The 20,101-nt window shown below is 43.2% G+C and overlaps 2 protein-coding genes across 2 annotated transcripts; one reads left to right on the forward strand and one right to left on the reverse strand.

Annotated features, from left to right (window-relative positions):
* The first annotated feature begins 2,855 nt into the window (after positions 1–2,855).
* disp2 (dispatched RND transporter family member 2) lies at positions 2,856–17,469 on the forward strand. Its single transcript, XM_070979254.1, has 10 exons — positions 2,856–3,123; positions 7,401–7,545; positions 7,753–8,027; positions 8,608–8,637; positions 8,746–8,869; positions 9,513–9,628; positions 10,222–10,337; positions 11,101–11,198; positions 11,453–11,611; positions 12,576–17,469. Exons 1-10 carry the CDS (start codon positions 3,029–3,031, stop codon positions 15,897–15,899), a joined length of 4,482 nt encoding a protein of 1,493 aa, XP_070835355.1. The 5' UTR covers positions 2,856–3,028; the 3' UTR covers positions 15,900–17,469.
* Positions 17,211–20,101, reverse strand: rpusd2 (RNA pseudouridine synthase domain containing 2). Its single transcript, XM_070978568.1, has 3 exons — positions 19,454–20,101; positions 18,861–19,157; positions 17,211–18,697 (listed from the first exon to the last, which is right to left on the reverse strand). Exons 1-3 carry the CDS (start codon positions 20,099–20,101, stop codon positions 17,867–17,869), a joined length of 1,776 nt encoding a protein of 591 aa, XP_070834669.1. The 3' UTR covers positions 17,211–17,866.

Raw genomic sequence — 20,101 nt, forward strand, 5'->3', positions numbered from 1 at the left:
CTGCGCTGATATAAAGAACATGTGTTATTTAACACAGACACACGAAAAAATTTAAATGACTCAAAATATGTTTATTTTTAACTTGTATTTTCATGACAAAAATGTTCCTGAAGCATCTTTAATTTGTGTGCTGATTAATTTCATTCAAAATATAAAATAATGATAGTGTTCAACACAAAACGACACTTTCTGTGCTCATGTATATTTAACATTATTATGGAGAGACCGATGGATTGCTCTCACCTTCAAAATCTGTCCAACAGGTGGCAGCAAAACACCTTTTCTCTTCACTCATAACTCCCTCAGTTCCAGAAACTGATTTATTGCACTTCAGAAACACTCCAGTAGCATTTCACAGAAACACATGATTCTGCTCCTTGTTTCCACACAGTGCTTTGCAGTGTATCCCCTGTTGTATTTGACATTTATCCAACTGTGTTTATTTCACAGCTCTTCAGGCAGCACTGAAGCTGTAATGAAGTGCTTCCCTTCGCATCGCTACTCACTACGCAGAGATCTGCCACAGGAAATTACCATGGCTGTCACCTCTGTACCAGCCAGAAGCCAAGCCTCTCATTATATGTGTGTCTGGTATCCAGTTTGTGCCTGTTAGGCTTTGGGTATGTGTGTTTGAGTGTTTTTTTTCTTGTGCATGTGTGTGGCAGGCTGAGCAGTGTAAGTTAATCAGTGTCTGAAGTCAGCAAGGCATTCGCCATGTCAGCTGCAACACAGGCTGTTCACTAAACGCCATGCCAACCACCAACACAGCAGGCCTTTGTTGAGTGTGAGGACAATATTGCACAAAAACACTGGAGCGTGAAGATCGTAAAGAAAGTCGAAGCTCAAAGGTCCACTTAGTAGCTTTCAGAGCTTTCAGCTGCATCCTTTGAACATGAAGGATAAAGCATTTAAAGCACATTTAACAGCTCTGAATCTGTCAGATGAGACACTTAATCTACCCGTTTAACTATGTTTAAATCGGTTTTGAGCGCTGTGACTCACTAGAGCACCAATAGCTATAAATTAGGCTTCATTATTGAGATGAAACTAAAGATATCCCCCTCCACTGTCTCTGCTTCTCATTTAAAACCATGAAACAGGACTTTTATCTCTCCCACAAAACTTTCTCACACCCTCCTTTTCCTGATCTTTGCCTTTCTTCCAATAAATCATTTCCTTTTTTTTTCCCAAGGTGGCCCCTCAGACACAAGGGCCCAGCGCCATGATTCATATTTACAACTATAACCAGAGCCAGACCAGCGGCCGCCTCATTAGCAGCGACCCACACAGGTCTGCTGTGTCACAGTTTCTCCTTTCTTTTGAGCTGGTTGGATTTGGCTGGCCCTCACGTCTCTTAAATACTAGCCCAAAGTCATGTTCTGCTTTCTTTTCTTCCCTTTTTCTTCCTCTATCATCACCTCATCTCTTGGGAAACAGTAAAACTACTTTTTTGGCCTCTAGAAATCAGTGTCAAACTGATGTAAAAAATGTGTGCTTAATATAAAAAAGCTAGGAACACCTTTTTGATCTCCCATTTGCACAATCCACATCTGAACCAGCTCAACGCTCGGCAATTATTTGTCTGAGTCTCTTTATCTGCAGAGGAAAGAACATTTATTAGAGGGGATTTTGAGATACCACTTAAAGTGCTCCTCTTTGCCCCTGTTTATAATTACACTCCGCTACATTTCAGAGGGAAAGGCTGTACAAACGTCACTATGTTGCAATGAGTGCGGTCTTGAAACACAAGATAATAAGATGTTAAATTACAACACTGCTTTCCAATAAGTCATCCGCTATAAAGAGTTTAGAAATGATTGCTTTATTAATGCTCAATTGATAATTTAATAATGCCTTATGGATGAGTTATAAGCTTTTGTTGTTTTGTTTTTGGGTTTCTGAAAAATCACATTTCTCTTTGGTAAGAATACAGTAATAATGTCGGTAATCCATGAATTATCAGCATTATTTCCTGAATTAATGGAAAATGAAGTTTTGCATTTTGGATCTAAATGAATACTGATGCCTTTCTCAGTTTCTAATAAGCCATCTAGTCCACAGCTTGAAGTGTAATTAAGTCATTAATTTGGTGTTTATAATGCATCAAGTCTGCAGTTGTTGGTCTAACTAGGTGGGCACACAGTGCAGCGACTCAAAGGGATTTTTCACCACCTGGCAACCTAAAAGTTGGTCTTATTAATGGCTTAAAACTGATATATGAAGCATTACTAAATGATGAATTAATCATTAACAAAGCCACTAGTAACATAGAATAAACCCTTTAAATGGTGTCTTGTTAGAAATACCACATGTAAAATTAGCATCACTTTGCTACAGACATCTAAATGATTCTTTACTGTAATGCCACTAAAACAAAGGGAGCAGGCTTGAGGCTACTTTCAGGCCTTACTGTTGATATTTGGATGTATTTGCCAGTAAAGCAAAGCTTATATAAAAATACCTTTTCTTCTAATAGGAGTTGTCTCTTCTTATTGACTGGTATACATTTGCAGAGAGGAGATTGGGGATAATGGTGTTTACCTGAATTTACCTCATCAGTCCCGATAGGAGTCATGTGTAGCACAGTCACAGTATTCAGCACGGTGGTGATGAGCAGCTGGAGGTCCCAATTAAGCGCTCGTTTTAATTGAACGCATCATCACTGCCTGTGCACCTTCATCACGTATATTAAGCAGCAGCTGTAGCTTCTGTCCGAGCCAATTAAGCAGGATCTGGTGCATACTATCCGTCACTTTGTGCTCCAGCACCGAGGCCGGTTGGACAGCGACCAGGCAGCGTCCTCAGCATCACCGCGGCTCCGCCAATCAGAGCGCAGCTCGGGGCAGATTAACCCCAACAGCCCCGGTGCTGCTCTGTAGTAGCAGCCTCAGAAACAAGCCCGCACCTCTGATCCTCGTGGACTCAGTCTGGGCAGATGGAGGCAGTTCGGTTAACCCAATTGAAAAATAACAGGAAATTCGTAATTGCCTTTTTTCAGCTTCAGTCTTAACGCCGAATCAGGGGGGAGATGGATGCTTGCTCGATAATAGGAGAAAGCACGGATGCGATAGTGATGGATGATTCTCCTTCAGATGAAAGGGGGATTCAGGAGGCTTGCCAGAGGTGGGTTGTTTTTTCTTGTCTGTGGATATCTCTGGTGCTGAGTGTGTAACTTGATACTGTAGACAAATAAATGAGATTAACAGTAGCAGACGTGAATGTGTCTTTACCCTCCAGTGGCCGATGTGAGTATTGTTCAATCCAGCTGTGTTTATGCTGTGGACAATAGGATTATGTCCTGGATATGATTTCTGTTGCTGTTATTTTTCCATTTCACTATTATAACTGTCATTTCAACATTATCCCAGCATTAAACCCTGATTATGTTGGGCTGTTGGTGCTGCTGGTGAAGCCAGGAGACGGTCATGTGCTGTTGTCAACTTACTTTCAAGAATTCATATTTGGTACTCACAACATATTAAGGTCAAATGTCATTAGTTAATCCATGAAATCACACTGTGTATTTTGATTTAGCAAAATGATAAATGAGAGTTAGTGCTTTCAGTGCCTTCTTTAATTTTGCATCATACAAACAAGCTTTTATGCTTTTATTTTTTTGCTTTTGACAGATGAACAACACACACTCTCTGTCACAGTTTCACTCTAGTTGACTGTGAGATCTCTCCGGTGTCATCGTCCTCCTGCTCTGCTCAGACCGGCTCTCTGGGTCACTGATGTCACCCTGTCACTCACTCGGTTGCATATAAAAATGGCCAAGGGGCTTCAAACATGACAGCGCGGCTGGAAACAGCTGAGGCCTGCCATCCTTCAGCTCAGCGACAGGCCACATTTTAGTCTCTCCCAGAAGGATCCACTCTAGGTTTCTTTTCCTATACCTTGAGGGCAGACCCTCAAGTCTGTTTCCTCTTAATAACACCCCCACAGGAACCAGCTCTCTTTTTAGGAAGGTTAACAGTTTGCCTCCTGCATACAGCCTGAGGTTTTATCCTTTTTTTTTTGAGCGTGTGTATGTGTGTGATTGGCAGCTGAGGAGATGTTTGAGGACATGACATCAACTGGCATCCAAAGAGTGGATGAAATAAGCATGTTGCAAAAAGGGAGCGAGACAGTGGAGAGCAATCTTTATCTTGTTAGATATTTTGTGATTTTCCCTGCTTGAGCTGTTTTAATGTCTCCTTAAACACTGTGGTTACATCTTACATTAGTGCTTGTAACATTAATTTAGTTTTAATTAGCTTAAGCATAGTTTGGACCACAGTAAGAAGGAAATACAATTATTCCAACAAACAACTTCCATTAGATACTGAAGGAGGAGGTTAGAAAATATGATGCACATTGTGTATAATTGTTAAAATTAGCTCCAGCTTGACCAACCACAACAGTAATAATTATCAAATAGTATAATATAAAATTGTGTCACACTCATAGGTGCCATTTTGTCTGCACAGATCATTTTCACTTTTAGCTGATGTACCTTTACTGTAACAAAGTACTTTACCGTGTCTCAAGCAAAGGATCTGTGTACTTCATCCACCACGAGATACTCTCACTCATTATTCCCCTGGCTGAAGCTAAAGCAGTCAAATGCAGATATATATCTTACCTCTGTGTGCTTATAATGTTCTGTTTTTTGATTAGTCTGTTTTAGACGAGGTGTTAATCCCACTTCATGGTCATCTTGGACGCTGTGATACTGTTGAAGTACAATGCCTTAAACTGAGAGAGGTGTCCGCCGTCATTGATATGTCATGGCTGTTGTGTTTGACTGCATTATTTTACCTACAGTAGGTGTACCTAATAAACTGGCAGCTGACTGTGTGTAAGATAAAGGAATTTTTGTTTCTTTCTCAGATTTATGACGTCATTCTGACATCAGTGCACAACGCAAGCGTCCCTTTTTGTTTTTTTTTTCCTCCCGGGTGTGGGGAGCGGCTCGGTGACACCTTCCTGGATGTATTTTTGTATTCAGCCACTGAAATATTGATGAGTTTCACAAATTGCTCTCTTCATGCCCAGTGAAAACCATCACAGAGTAATAGGCTTAAATACTAATAATTATCCTGAACCCTGTGAGGAGGCTGGCAGTCACAGGTTACACAGCACTCACTAATAATTATGCATGTATTTTAACCTGCATGGAGCTCTGCATGGACGGAGTTCATTATGTGACAGCAAAAGAAATACTATTCAATCAGCTGACAATGTTGACTTCCATATACCTTCTCTAAGTGTATTTACTTACTCACTCCAGCATGTAAATATAGGCTAAACTAGATGACAAACATTTGCTCTGTGACAAAGCGCTGCTGGATGCGCTGTGGGTTATTTATTATTTAGATCATATTACAGTTTTTTTTCCTGTAATACAAAGATAAAATACTGAGGTTTGGTTCCTCGCTGAGCTCCACCATTAATCAGCTCCATAATCCCGCTGCTACTGTACACCACTAATTTAAAGAACTCATCATCTGTGCGCCTCATTATGGGATGCAAATAAAACCGTGTGAGGTCATTTAGGTTCTGTTGACTTACTCCGTCGCCATGGCGGCAAGACAGGAAGTGCGGTTGCATCCAGTCTACTGTGGAAAAACAAGCATGTGGTAGACTATACAGACCTCATGGCCCCTTAAAGTGAGACACAACTAGAGCCTCACTCTGCAGTCCAGTTAGGTCTGTTTGATTTCAATATCATGAGACTTTAAGGTTTCTTTAAATTTAAATTATGGAAATAAAATACAATAAATAATCCTGTCTGCCTCCACCTTTAGGTTTAAGGTTGGAAAAATCATCTTTTGCTATGCAGCAGATTTTGCATCAGCGTGTTCCAGCTCTTCATTGCAGCCATGTGATGTTAACACTAAACATACAAACCCATGTGGCCCCATGTGTTTATGGCTCCATCCTTCTGGCTCAAATGTAAAAGACGACGACAGCCATGGTATCTAGTTGTCATGTGTTTCTGAAACTCCTTTTGGATTTAAAATAAAATTCTGTAGGTTTGGACAATGTTTGGAAGATTTAATGATGTTCATAAACTGCAGCATTTTACAAGACGTTTTGGAATATGTAAATAGAGTAGAAAAGGTACAGACTAGAATAAAGTCTAAATGCATGCTAACATGCTAATGTTTATCAACTGTAGCCATGTTCACCATCTTAGTTTAGCGTGTTAGCATTGGCTGATTAGCACTAAACACAAAGAACAGCTCAGAATGACTGATGTGCTTTTAGCTTTGCATGTTTTTCATTCACAAACCAAAGTATTGGAAACTGAAATTCTGACCTGGCGATGAAGATCGATAAAAAGCCAGATGATCGCCACAGTTATCACAGTTCATCCTGTGGGGAACGTGAATGCCTGGACCAAATTTAATGCCAATCCATCCAACACAAACATTTCACTAAAAAACACAGCCAACCAACCAACATTGTCATCCCTATAGAGCCACTTAGTGTGGCTAAAAATAGTCAATTCTTTAACCAATTTTCCCAAAATGAGTTAGCAACACACACTGTCACATAGGCCTTCTTAAGGAATGAGAAAGGAATACATCACACATATGAAATATGAGAGAATTATTTCATTACACCTGTCACTCCAGGACTCTCCTGACTGCTGCCATCACCCATGAGTCTTCACTCAGGTTATCTATCCCTGACAGCCACCTGCCTTTCTCATAATGGGCTCTGTGACAGGACGTGATAACACACACACACACACACACACACACACACACACACACACACACACACACACACACACACACACACACACACACACACACACACACACACACACACACACACACTCTCTCTCTCTCTCTCTCTCTCTCTCTCTCTCTCTCTCTCTCTCTCTCTCTCTCTCTCTCTCTCTCTCTCTCTCTCTCTCTCTCTCTCTCTCTCTCTCTCTCTCTCTCTCTCTCTCTCTCTCTCTCTCTCTCTCTCTCTCTCTCTCTCTCTCTCTCTCTCTCTCTCATATCCTCCTCCTTTCTATTTTAATTGGGCCCCTTAGTTCATGTAGCCACAATGTGTTACCCAGAAATCCATTCCTTACCTCATTACTTGTGCTGGACTGTTCAATTCTCTGTTGAATTTGAGGTGAAGCCAAGCAAAGAATGCAACTGAGATGTCAATCAGTGAGTGGTGGGAGAGATGGATTGTTATGCCTAAGTTTTAAAAACCTTCCTTTCTGCATATTTGGACTGTTTCACACTGAACTTTTGAACCTTAAAAGAGCTTTGTTGCTGCTTTCTGTCCTGCTTATCTGTCAATCATTTCTCTTCTCCTGCAGCCATCTTTTCACATTTTCCTTCTTGTTTTCTTTTCACAAGATCTCACCCATCTTCCTCTCCTCCTGTCTGTCTTGTCCTTCTCCTCAGTGAGATCCCGGCAGTGTCTCTGTGCCCTCCTGACAGTGATTGTGCTACTGAGGCCAAGTTGACAGTCATCCAGTCTGAAGGGGAGCTATGTGACAGCTGCAGCAGCCTCAGCAGACCCTCTTCCTCCTGCCAGCTGTATCACCAAGTATGTCTGAGCACTGACTGTACTGTGCATTGTTTAGGATAGAGATTTGGAGACCCATTAAAACAGAGTCAGAATGCCTCAAAAGGTTAGAAATAGATGCAGGATTTGGGAGGCAGCGGCAAAAATAGTCATTCTGTCACTCAAAAGACTTGAATGATACCAGAATCCTTTATTTTTGTGTGTGTATATCCTCTTTTTACTCTCTAGGTCCCCCGGGGTCCTCAAGGTGAGGCCTACGATTCACTAAAGCCACGAAAATGTCCCCACTGCAGCCATTACGGGCCAATCAAACCAAACACCTGCCACGACTGTCAATCAAACGCAGGTCCTCATGTTGAAGGAGGTGTCATGGTGAAAGTGGGACACAGCTGTAGTTTTGCCCATCAGACATCCTGTCACGGCGCAGCAAGATGTCACTGGCTGCACGGGTCAAATGAAAGCGGGACACAGAAACCAATGCAGCGACATGTGGTGACAGTTAGGTGCGTTTAAAAGAACTGCATTTTGGGGAAATAATGTTTATTTGGTTTCTGTCAGAGTTCCATGAGAAGATTGATGCCATGCTCATATCTGTACATTCAGTATATAGCTGGACTCAGCAGCTGGTTAGCTTAGCTTAGCATAAAGACTGGAAACAGTCTGGCTCTGTCCAAAGCACACTACCAGCACCTTTAAAGCTCACAAATTAGTACATTATTTTCCTTTGTTTATTTTGGGATCGAAAACGAGTTTACTGCTGTATGTGGTTTTGTCCAACTATTGCTTCCTGGAAAATAGAAGAACATTACATTTCATTTTGTGTGAATCAGTGAGCTTTAGAGGTGCTGGCAGGTGTATTTTTTACCTTTGGACATAGCCAGGCTAGGTGTTTCCACTTGCTTCCATTCTTTGTGCTAAGCTAAGCTAAGCTACGCTAATCAACTGCTGGCTTCTCATCTCAGTGTCGACAAGAAAACAAATAAGCAAATTTCCATAAACTATTTAACTTTAAGGGCTTTTTGTATAAAATCCTTCTCATATGTGTGAAGTCATTATTATGACGAAGCTTTCAATTATTTACAGGGATAGAGGACTCTACTGCATCCTCAGAAAGTGAGTACTGAAACCAATTTTCACTTTAAAACCCAGAGGTATTGCTGCTCATAATAATAATTTTTAATGTGCCACTGGCTTCTTCTTCTGTTGTTTTCTATTTTGCAGTTATTCCCAGGTGATAGTGGACTACCCTTTGGCAGTGCTGGTGGGTTGTGCCGTGCTGCTCCTGGGATGTTCACTAGCTGGACTCTTCATTGGTCCACTGCCAGACTTCTCTGACCCGCTGCTGGTGAATCTCGAACACACACGGTCATACACACAAGCATAAAAGCATAGTGTCTAAAATTCAGCCCTGCAGTCTCCTTTGGTGCAACACATGTATCCCTTCTGCCACCCTACAATACAAACCTCCCCCACCACCTCAGGCTGAGTGTTAATTACATTTTCCCTTTTGACTAAGAATCTTAAACATATCCGTTTACTTCAATCTCATCTCTGAATCAATGAACTGCACTCAATTAGATCACACATGCTTTCATCTTAATTAAATACTTCTTTTAACCTTTGAAATGGAAGCTTTAAGGATCAACACTGATAAAGACATTATCCTGGAAATGTAACATGTGAATCACAACAATGCATCATTCATGACAAATCTAAAAAGACTGACATAAGAAGGGCTACATGAGGGTTTGTGCTTTGTATGTGTGCGGCTTTTTCTTTTAAGATACCGTTAAAGACTCATCTACCAAACAAGATAATTCATGGTGTCTTTCTATGGTAGTTCAAACCACATTGTAGGGTGCTTATGATGCTAATTCATTCAGCAAGCTGCTGCAGAGCATTGATGGGCACCCGCATACAAACTGTGCCTTTAGCTTTGATGTCTGTTTGTGTGTGAATGCGTGCGTGTGTGTTTGCTCTTACTCCAGGGCTTTGAGCCACGGGGAACATACATCGGTGTTCGCCAGTCCAGCTTGTCTGAGCTGCAGCAGAACACAGGCCCGGGGAAAACTCTGTCTCCTTTACCACAGCAGCTCAGTAAAAGGTCAGCAGAGTATTGACACAAGATCATATTATTAAAAGTGTGTACAGTCAACATTTTCATGGAATAAATTATTAATTATCAGAGCTGCTCGAATAAACATTTTATTTCAACAATGAACAAATGACTATGTGCAACAAGGACTGAAAATTATCACCTGACTGTGGTACCCCTCAGCTCTGCTGAACTTTTTAGCATCTTTTAGGTCATTGTTTGGTTCTCCAACCCACGACTTTACTGTTCTGATTCACTGTCACGGCACCATTTTTGGTTGCAGGAGGCAGCTGTTTTCATGACAAAAGCTCTGATATACCCACTGCACACTACCTGCCCAACAACAAACGACAGGCAAAGTTAGCAGCTAGCTGGACAATAAGTGTAGCATTTAGCAGCTAAAGAGCTGCATATTTCAGTCGGGAGATGGTGGAGACGGAAAACAGAGCTAAACACGACTCTAAATATTGCTCTGAAACCCAAAATAAAAGTATGAACCTGAAAATGAGCTTAATGTGGGACCTTTAATTGTGAGACATAGCAGTTTTATACTTACTTGCAATATACTGTATGTGTTTAATGAGTGAATCTATCTGTGGTAGTTTTGGAGGTGCTGCCAGCGGAGACGTCAGTGGAAGCCAGGATTCATCCAGGCATCGCATCAAGAGGATGCTGGCTAAAGACTCATCTCCAGAGACTTTCCTATGTGATGCTCCAGGTGGGTCAGTCCTGATCAACTCGTCCCTGTGAACAAAATTAGTTAATGCTAAATAAATCTTTCAAACACCTGCTGCACTGATAACAATAATACAAACCCCATCAAAATAACAATCATAATCCTAATTGTAGATTTGTGTTGCATATTTATGACAGTTAAGAGGCATATGCCGCACTGCTGGCTCCAGCATACTCAGCAGAGCAGACAATGAAATGAAATTAATATTAAAACAATGTAAATGTGATACATGCCTATTAGCAGCTGAGCAACTTCAACAGCGATGTGAATACTGTGAGCTGAGGGCCTCCAGCCTGTGAGGGAGTACTCTTAAGCACTCACAGCTTCTTGGTTAAATGCAAATTTACAAAAAAAAAAAAAAAAAAAAAAAAAAAAAAATAGTGAAATAGAAAGATGTGAATAATAGCCTTTAGTGAGGCTTCAAAGAGAATCGATTTTCTCACATTTTCTTCTTTAAGCTCTATTTGAAATAGTGTGCTGGTAGATCAAAGACTTAACTTCTCTTTGCATTATAAATATACAGAAAGCTCCTTAAATGGATTTATTAGCAATCTCAAGCCTTGAGGTTTTCAAAATGAAGCCTATTTTATATTCAACACAGGCAGCAGGATATAACACACAAAAGATTTGCTGTTAGCCCGGTTTTACCTGAATTTATATCCAAAACTTAACTCTTGGCAAGTGCCGTTTCACTGCTGGTCATCTTGTTCCTGTGTGCTGAATCCATCTGTCTCTCTCCATGCAGGCGAGCGTTTGGCTCAGTTGGTGTTTCGATCAGAAAACTCAGCCAGTCTGTGGAGTCTGAAGGCCATCCACGCCATGTGTGAGATGGAGCAATCCAGGGTTCGCTCTGATCTACTCAGCCCTCCATCTCACCTTTGCTCTACTGCCTTTGCTTCTCTCTTCATCTCTTTAGTCATCATCCGTCTGTCAAATCTCACTCTTGCCCTGAGACCATATCCCACATTTAAATGCTCTGCTGAAAATAAAAACGCTACTTTATGTGCATTACCACATCTAAAACGATTTTTTTTTTTCAAATGAATTTGTTTAAAAACTGGGCATGTGTTCAAAAATCTTTCCCTTGTCTGATACAGATTCGCTCCCAGGCTCAGTTCCAGGACCTGTGCCAGCAGCATGCGAGGGGGGAGGCTGAAGGGATGTCCAGAAGCGGCTGTTGTCCGAGCTGGTCTCTGGGGAATTACTTGGCTGTGCTCACTAATGCCTCCTGCTGCCTCAGCCTCACCTCACACCAGGTACTGCAGCTTTCTTCTTTAAAAAAAAAATAAAAAAAATAAAAAAATTACCATACAAACAAATGAATTCAAACATTGTAAATTTAAACACAAGGATTTTGGAAATCATAAATTTTAGCCCGTGCTGTATGGTAAATGAACCATCCATGGGGCATGTTGAAGAAAATCTGTTACTTTAACAAATGTAAGCCTGAAAGACCAGTTTGGACCTTGGAAAGTGTTTGATAAATAATCTTAACTCTTCAACTGTTTCCCATAGTCTTCATCAGTGAATTGAGTTTGCTCATAGAAAAGCCAATAGAAGGACCTTGAATTAATATTTTAACATTTTTATTTTTCAATTGAGGCCCCATTGGTGTTTGAAGATTTGTTTTGCAAGCACGCTCGTCAATAACTGAATAAATACAGACTACATGAGGTCATATTGAGATTTTTCGAGTGCAGCTACATCTTAATGTCTGTGCGCAAAACCCAACACATCAGGCTTTGATGTCAAGCCTTCAGAGTCTCTAGGACTTTTTTCCATACTGTTTTGCAAATTTAAAGCAAACTGACACCACTCTCATGTCTATGTCAGCCAGCAGCTGGTTAGCTTAGCTTAGCACAAAGAAAGGAAACAGTGGTGAACAACTGGCTGGCTCTATCTAAATCTACATACCAGCTCTTATAAAGCCCACTGATTATTTTAATTCAAACAAAAAATTTGTATAAACGCAACAATTCAGTGTTTTGTAGGCAGTTTCCTTGACTGGAAGCAGTGACTTCCTGTTTGCCTGGTGCCAGCCAATTAAGAGCTAGGTACATAACCTCAAACTTTTCCTTTAACTTGGAGTTGATGGTGCAGGTTAATGAAAGTGGGTATTAATAGGGTGGTGTAATTTACTGCATTTTAACACAAAGCAATATGTTTTATTGTCTGAAGGTTTATTTTATCAAAGTTTTCCATTCTCTCCCTTTCCACTAGGTGTCCGAGTCTCTGAACCTCCTCCGCAAATGTGCTCCTCACTATCATGAAGGACATCTAGTAGAAGCCTGTGTCGAGAGACCCAAACATGGCGGCTGTTCCTCTGTCCCATCCCGCTGTAAACAGTCCCGTGTGGTGTTCCAAATCCTTCACTTCCTGGTTGATAAAGACTTCCTTGGCCCGCAGACTGTTGAATACCAAATCCCTACACTGAAGTACAGCCTTCTGTTCTTACCCGTCGACAAAGGGGAACACATGATGGAGATATACATGAACAGTCTCGAAGGCAGGGATCTGACGCACAACAATACGACTATCACTGGCATGGACTTTGGCATCAAGCAGACACTGTTCAAGTATTACCTGGCCAGAGATTCAGTCTACCCTGTCCTGGCTGTTGTATCTCTTCTTTTCACTATGGCTCTTTATCTCCACTCTCTCTTCATAGTAGCATTATCTGCAATAGCAATCACAGGCGCCCTCCTGACCTCCTATTTCTTGTACAAAGTAGCATTTCGCCTGACTTTCTTCCCCCTGGTCAACCTTTCAGCAGCCCTTATTCTCCTGGGAAGCTGCTCCAATCAGGTTTTCATCTTCACTGATTTCTGGAATCTGCAGTTATCCCAGAATCCCTCAGCTTCCCTGGAGAAGAGAGTAAACAGAGCTTTGCAGGAAGTGGGCTATTTGATTTTAGCGTCAGGGTTGACCTCCAGTGCAGCATTTTTCTCCGGTTATCTCAGCAGCATCACAGCAATCAGGTGTTTCTCTGTTTATCTCGGAACTGCCTCGCTTATCAGCTCAATCTTGGCGCTGGTGTGGCTGCCGTGCTCTTTCATACTGCGTGAACGTTATACAACAGCATCCTCTGCAGCTGTAGCGGTGCAGGGATGGAAACCATGCTGCTCCAAAAACGCCGGCGGCTTCTGGGATACAAGCTCGCGCAAGAGATGCCTCTTCACTCTTGGGCAGAAGCTGAGAGAATTAAAAAGGGGTCTCACAGACACTTCCAACTTATTATTTATGAAGATCCTGCCTTGCGGAGTGGTGAAGTTTCGGTACATCTGGGTGTGCTGGTTTGCAGTGCTCGCTGCTGGAGGCACGTACATGTCTTGCATTGAGCCAGGCATGAAGCTGCCCACCTTAGACAGCAGGGTCACCCAGCTTTTCCGCTCCAGTCACCCGTTTGAAAGATACGATGCAGAGTATCGTCACATGTTCATGTTTGAGAGACAGAGGGATGGAGAGGATAAACCTGTTACATTAATGCTTGTTTGGGGTGTCAAACCGACTGATAACGGCGATCACTTTAACCCCAAGAGCAATGGCTCTCTGGTTCTTGACCCAAACTTTAACATGAGCCGGCCAGACGCTCAGGTTTGGTTGAGGGACTTATGTGGACGGGTTCAGAACCAAAGCTTTTATTTCACTCCATCACCTGAGAATAAAGATATTATGACAGACAATATCTGTCTTGTGGAGCAGCTAATTCACTGGGTGTCTGTCAGACGGTGCTCAGAGAGTGATGACTCTCTCCATTTTTGCTGTAATGACATCCCTTTCCCCTACCCACCAAGTGTTTTTGAGAACTGCCTCAGTATGATGCTGGCGGAGAGGTATGCTGAAGGCCATCTGGCCCACAGCGGAGGCCTGTACTTCCAGCCAGATGGCAGGGTTGCTGCCCTCGTGTTGGCATTCAAAACCACATACCTCTACAGCGTCAACTTCAGCAGAACCAGTCTTTTCTACAGAGAAATCCTGACATGGTTTAACAGAGAAATATCAGGAGCACCAGAAGGGCTGGAGAACGGATGGTTCATCAGTCATCTGTCTCTTTTTGACTTACAGCAGTCTTTGAGCTCAGAGACTCTGGTAGTAGCTGGCTTCTCGGTAGCGCTCACGTTTGCTTCGCTTCTCTTAACCACCTGGAATATTCCACTGAGCATATATGGGACTGCAGCTGTAGGAGGCAGCGTTTTTGTCACCATCGGACTCCTTGTTCTTCTTGAATGGCAGCTGAGTGCCATTGAGGCTCTGTTTATATCGTCAGCAGCAGGGCTGTCTGTTGACTTTATTGCAAACTACTGCATATCCTACAACTTGGCTCCTCATTCGGACAAAATCGGTAAAGTGGCACACTCCACTAAGAGGATGGGATGTCCTGTAGCAATAGTTTCTGGTGCTTTTTTCTCCATGGGGATCATCATGCTGCCTGCCACAGCCTTGCTCTTCAGGAAACTGGGGATTTTCCTGTTTTTGGTGAAATGTGTAGCATGTGGATTTGCAACCTTCTTCTTTCAGTCCTTATGCTGCTTTTTTGGACCCCAGAAAAACTGTGGCAAGATCATGCTGCCGTGTTTTTCAGATCACACTGACAGCACGCTGCCCTCCTGCTCTGCAGCAGAGCCCAGTTCCTCATCAGCCTCGGCTGCTAACGGGGCATTTGGCAGAGCTCGAGTGAGGAGGAGTTATGACAAAGAGGCAGGTGGCTATCTCTACCCCAACCACCACCGTCAGCACAGACAGAAACAAACTGTGGCGGGAGGAGGTGGAGGGCGTGGGCCGGAGCAGTACGAGCTGCAGCCATTGGCCTATCGACTGAGCGACAGCTTTGAAAACAGCACTTGCACCAGTAAACTGTCCAACCGGCCCTCTGTGCTCTCTGATGAGATTGAGTACTGCGGGATAGATGTGGGCAGGACTAGCATGGATGGTGACAGTGAGCCGATGTGCAGCCATCAACATAAGATCTGCCAACCCCCTCCAGCCCTCCAGACCTCATCTCCTTACAAAGAAAACACACTGCGGCCTGTAGGCCCAGAACAAGAAGATATAGCCAGGGACAAGCTGCTGTGTAAAACATGTCGAGGTCAGTCTGCTGGGGTTAAAGACTGGGGCAATACATCGTTCTCCTCATCTTCCAGCTTAGAGGAGACCATCATCAGCCACACACTGGAGACGATTGACCAACCGTCACAAACCACAGAGGAGAGCCTCCACCATCACCCCAACAAAGGGCACCTCTCCTCCCAGTCACAGAGCTCCAGCGAGTGCCTCGAGGACTCCAACGAAACATGCCTGAGTGACATCAAACCAGGGCCTTCCAGCATGGAGCAAAATGAAGGAGAAGAGGAGGTTCAGTTAGAACCGGGACACCTAAACGGAAAGAGAGATACACTTCGTCTCTCACTGAAAGAAACTGTTTATGAGACTTGCAATAAGGGCCGCACCAGCCAGAGTGAAGAAGTAGTCATCTTACCCAACAGCAAGCCAGACCTGCCAGACGTTTGGATAAAGCGAGATGGACAACGGGAGGATACGTGCTGAGCAAAGATGGAAGAATCTTTGCAAACACTGTCCATTCACTCTTCTGAATTTTTCCCCGCAAAGAAAAACAAAGGAATTACTGAACTTCGACAGGCATATAGAAACTACAAAAGGAGCATTACCGATTACTTTTGTATAATACTCACAGGAAACATAAGCCAACTGCAAATGTAACATGTGACAGCATGTTTGTCTAATGTTGCTGCTGAGGTTGTTACAGTATGTGTTACAAATGAATGAGGTCAGAGCATGAGTGTTTCTTCAGCCAAAGGTCAAATCAAAGCATGACTGAATGAAACGGGCATTTCCAGACAGAACACAATGAGGGAAGCTTATTTTTCAGCCACAACCTCACACCAAACCTAGAGCTACGGTGTGCTGTCAAAACAACAATCATCAAGTGCTGCAGAATCTATTTTGTGCCTGGAACGTTTTATCAGCTGAACAGACTGGGTTACAACAACAGCTGCTGGCCTTTCTTCATGCTGGAGTTGACCATCGTGAGCCATATACACTCATGGACTTCTGAATATGAAAATGTGAGATGTGCAGAGGCAGAGCTGCACCGAGTAGCAAACAAACGTCACTTAACTACAGTTAACTGGTTTCACACTTTGTGGCGATAACATGTACAGCATGTCCCTTGTGACCATGACGTAGAAACCCAGAAACCTAAAGTTTGTAATGTATCATTTGTAGTGTCATGGCTTGTTTGCATTTAGTGTTTCCCTGAAGTTTAAAAAAAACAAAAAAAAAACATCATGCTGTTTATTCCAGTGTCAGTGCCAAAAAATGTAATGTTTACTTTCTGTACGAAAAAGGCAAAAAGGGGTTTCTAATGCAGATGCAACACGTGTGTGTGGGTTTATACACTGTTGGCGAATTAATGTGCATACTATTCCAGGATCTATGGATGTCATCGTATGCCTTAGCCTTTGAAAAGAAGTGATCCATTTCTAAAAACAGGAGTTGTACCATCACGTGCCACTGCTTCCACAGCTCACTATTTGTATATAGACCTTGCTGCAGCACTGCGAAGAGAAACTCTAACAGAATATCTATGGAACAGAGAGCCTTTAGCTACGCCCTACCCAACAGCTGAGATGTCACATCAGCTGATTTTATGTCTCAGTAACATTCAAAATAGTATTAATGACATGAACAGCATGTGCCAAATGTCTTTAAACTAGTTGTTTCATATGCTGAAACCACTGAAGCTGTGTTTTGTGCAAAAGGGTGTGTCCTTTAAATACATAAAATAAGAGATGTGTGTGTAGTGACGGTGGTTCAGAGCTGGACAGGAAGAGACTTGTGCCTATGAGCAGTGTTATTTTCAAGCTTTCTCTTTGTAACAAGTGTTTGCTTTTGACATCTTGACTGTATACTCACAATCCTTCAGCGAGCCTTCACGTTACACCACTCAGCAGAATAACCTGCTTAAGAGACGAATGAAATCAACCACAGGCTTTCTATGAACAGGAGAAATTAAAAGGTCACCACCACTATTACATAAAGGTGTCAATGTTGTTAATTTTTCACTAAACTGAAATAAAACATTTATTTTCCTGCAGACTTTTGGCTTTTATTTCAAATCTTGGTTGGTGTAGCAGGCGGATTACAGGCTTAAAAGGGATGATATTAAATGAAAACTATATCCTTGATATTAAAACAGTCCTCAAAGTAAAATGAGAATGAACACAAGTCCATTTTCTATTTGTGTTTAAGGATTAAACCGCTTTAATCCACAGGAAAACATATGCTTGTGGAAACAGCAATATGCTTTAATGCATAATCTGAGGCATTTTATACCACTTCAAGACGAGCCATTGAAGAATTGTTGATAAAAGTGCATCCAGCAAAATCAAAAATGCCTCCGAGCCAAAGCTCTTAAAGGATTTCCACTCACACTGTTAAATGTCTTCAAACACAAATGAAGGCAGTAACCTAAATGTCATCACTGGTGTTCATCAGTTCGAATCAGCTTCCACCCAGTCTTCTTTGGCCCAGTCGGGTAAACGTGTGGCATAATCAAAATCAGGTCCCTTGTAGCGTAACGCGTGGAGATACATGACGAGTTCCTTCTCTGTAGGATCTGGGCGTACCAGTTTACATTCACTGCACAGGTGGTCTCTGGTCCCTGGAGGAGTTTTGGGAGTCGAGTCTTCTGTGTGACTTCCATTTGATTTGGTTGGAGACTTCAGCAAGGTGTTGTCAGTGTTCATATTGGAGCAGCTCTGAGTCACTTCATTCACTGTCTCACTGCTTGAGCTACAACCTGCAGGCACCTGTGTATCAACCTGTGCCTGATGACTGTCAACGCTTGTGTTAGAGTCAGAGGTAGCATCAAATTTATCCACTTTCTCAGATGTTCTGCTTTTCTCTGCCTCGTGTTCAATCCCAGCATCATCCGGAATATCCAACAGGTGAAGGCTTTCCTGTGAGCGATGTTCCTCTACCAGAGCCTTCAGCAGCTCCTCATTACTTTTTCCCACCAGCCCCCCCTTCCCCCTGTGAGGACCCCAGGCTGAGGACCCATAGATGGGATCATTGAGGATAGGAAAGCCCAGGAACTGGAGGTGGACCCTGATCTGGTGCGTGCGTCCAGTCACGGGCAAACAGCGGACCACGCTGGTTTTCCCATTAAAGCTAAGCTTCTGGAAGACAGTTCTGCACTCCTTTCCCTTTGGGTCAACGCGGCAGAGGCCGATTTTAAAGGAAACAACCAGGATGGGCTCCTCGCAGATCAGCTCCCCATCTGGAAACTCCCCCTCTACTCGGCACACGTATTCTTTTTCAACCTGTTCAAAAGAGCAAATGTAAGAGGAAATTGTTGAAAAAGATATATGGCAAAAGCACTGTGAAAAAAGTATTCTCAAGAATACCACCAGAGAAACCTTTGTTTTTACCGCCATTATCATTTTAACCGAGTGAAATCTTAAATCCACCTCATTCTGAACCTACCTGCCTGTCTCGCACCAACTGGTCCAGTTTCTTTGAGGTTTCCAGTGTCCTGGCAAACAGCAGCACTCCTGAGGTGAGCCTGTCCAGTCTGTGGACTGTGTGCAGCTCAGACATGCCCCGCTCTTTTCCCAGGATGAAGATCACCGTGTTGTGGCGGAAGCGGCCGCAAGGGTGGACTGGGATGGAGGCGGGCTTATCGACCACAAGCACTTCGCCATCATCCACCAGAACCTCCAGGGGTCTGCCGACAACAGGGGGCTCGTGGCGGTGCACTGTGTTCTTCATGAGGTCATTGTTCTGTGGAGGGTCAAGGGAGGTTAAAACCTTTGCCACAATGTGAACATATCACCTCCTCAAGTGTGACCACCTAAAACCAAAGACCATTAAGCATCAGGTGAGTTTTTAAATGCATAAGACCAAAATATTAGGATTTGGTTTGGTTATGTCGCTGATAAGAGGAATGGTTGTTAAACTACACCTGGACCACTCTTAATTTGATCCTGACTTACTCTGTCATTAAACCAGGTTCGTATAATGATAACACTGTGTATCTAAGACATGTAAAGTCATACGTGTGTGCAGGTGACACTGACCCTGAGCACCACAGACAGGTCCTCCACCGGTGTCTCGTTCAGCCGGATGCGACCCTCTTTGACAGCGCTCTGGTAATACTCTATGGACTCCGCTCTGAACTCTGTCTTGAACACCTCCAGGAGGCTCTTCCCAATCCACCGACCTTTACAGTAAGTTTTGAAGTCAAAGTAGTATGGCCTCACTTTGCGCAAACCACCTTCAAAGAAATAGGAGGTCTCGTCGAAATGCTCCTGGCTGAAGCTGACTCCCGGGTTCCGCTTCTGCGGAGGGGGGATGTATCTCTCGCCCGGACGGAGCTTCTTCCCTCCCGCTCCTTTCCGCCACTTCCTTCGGCTACTTGTTTCAGGTTGGTCCGGCTCGTCGCTTTTTCGTTTGCCAGCTTCTGTTGTCTCTTTCGCCGTGGGTTTCTCCGCTGACGCTGGGCTCTCTACCTCCGCCGGTGCTGCGGTGCTAACAGCTGCCTGCTCCATCGTCGAGCTGCTCTGCTGACGCCCTGAAGAAAGAAAAGGACGACTCGGAGGAAGACTGACGGTATAACGGGAACCAGTGTGGCAGACTTTATCGATTGTACGCGTATTAACGTGACCGGAGAAGACATAAAGCGAGTTACATTTTCTCGAAACTCTAACGAACACGTTCACGTGCAT

Source organism: Chaetodon trifascialis, chromosome 14 (genome assembly GCF_039877785.1).
Source record: "Chaetodon trifascialis isolate fChaTrf1 chromosome 14, fChaTrf1.hap1, whole genome shotgun sequence".
Lineage (NCBI taxonomy): Eukaryota > Metazoa > Chordata > Actinopteri > Chaetodontiformes > Chaetodontidae > Chaetodon > Chaetodon trifascialis.

Bases quoted from the DNA above. Each gene is read 5' to 3' on its own strand.
- rpusd2 (XM_070978568.1), bottom strand. From the start codon at position 20,101: ATGCACGTGAACGTGTTCGTTAGAGTTTCGAGAAAATGTAACTCGCTT. The intron at 19,158-19,453 runs GTCAGTGTCACC...GACCCTCCACAG, and splicing joins ACCTGTCTGTGGTGCTCAGG to AACAATGACCTCATGAAGAA. The intron at 18,698-18,860 runs GTAGGTTCAGAA...TCTTTTGAACAG, and splicing joins AGTTGGTGCGAGACAGGCAG to GTTGAAAAAGAATACGTGTG.
- disp2 (XM_070979254.1), top strand. From the start codon at position 3,029: ATGGATGCTTGCTCGATAATAGGAGAAAGCACGGATGCGATAGTGATG. The intron at 7,546-7,752 runs GTATGTCTGAGC...TTTACTCTCTAG, and splicing joins CCTGCCAGCTGTATCACCAA to GTCCCCCGGGGTCCTCAAGG. The intron at 11,612-12,575 runs GTACTGCAGCTT...CCTTTCCACTAG, and splicing joins TCAGCCTCACCTCACACCAG to GTGTCCGAGTCTCTGAACCT.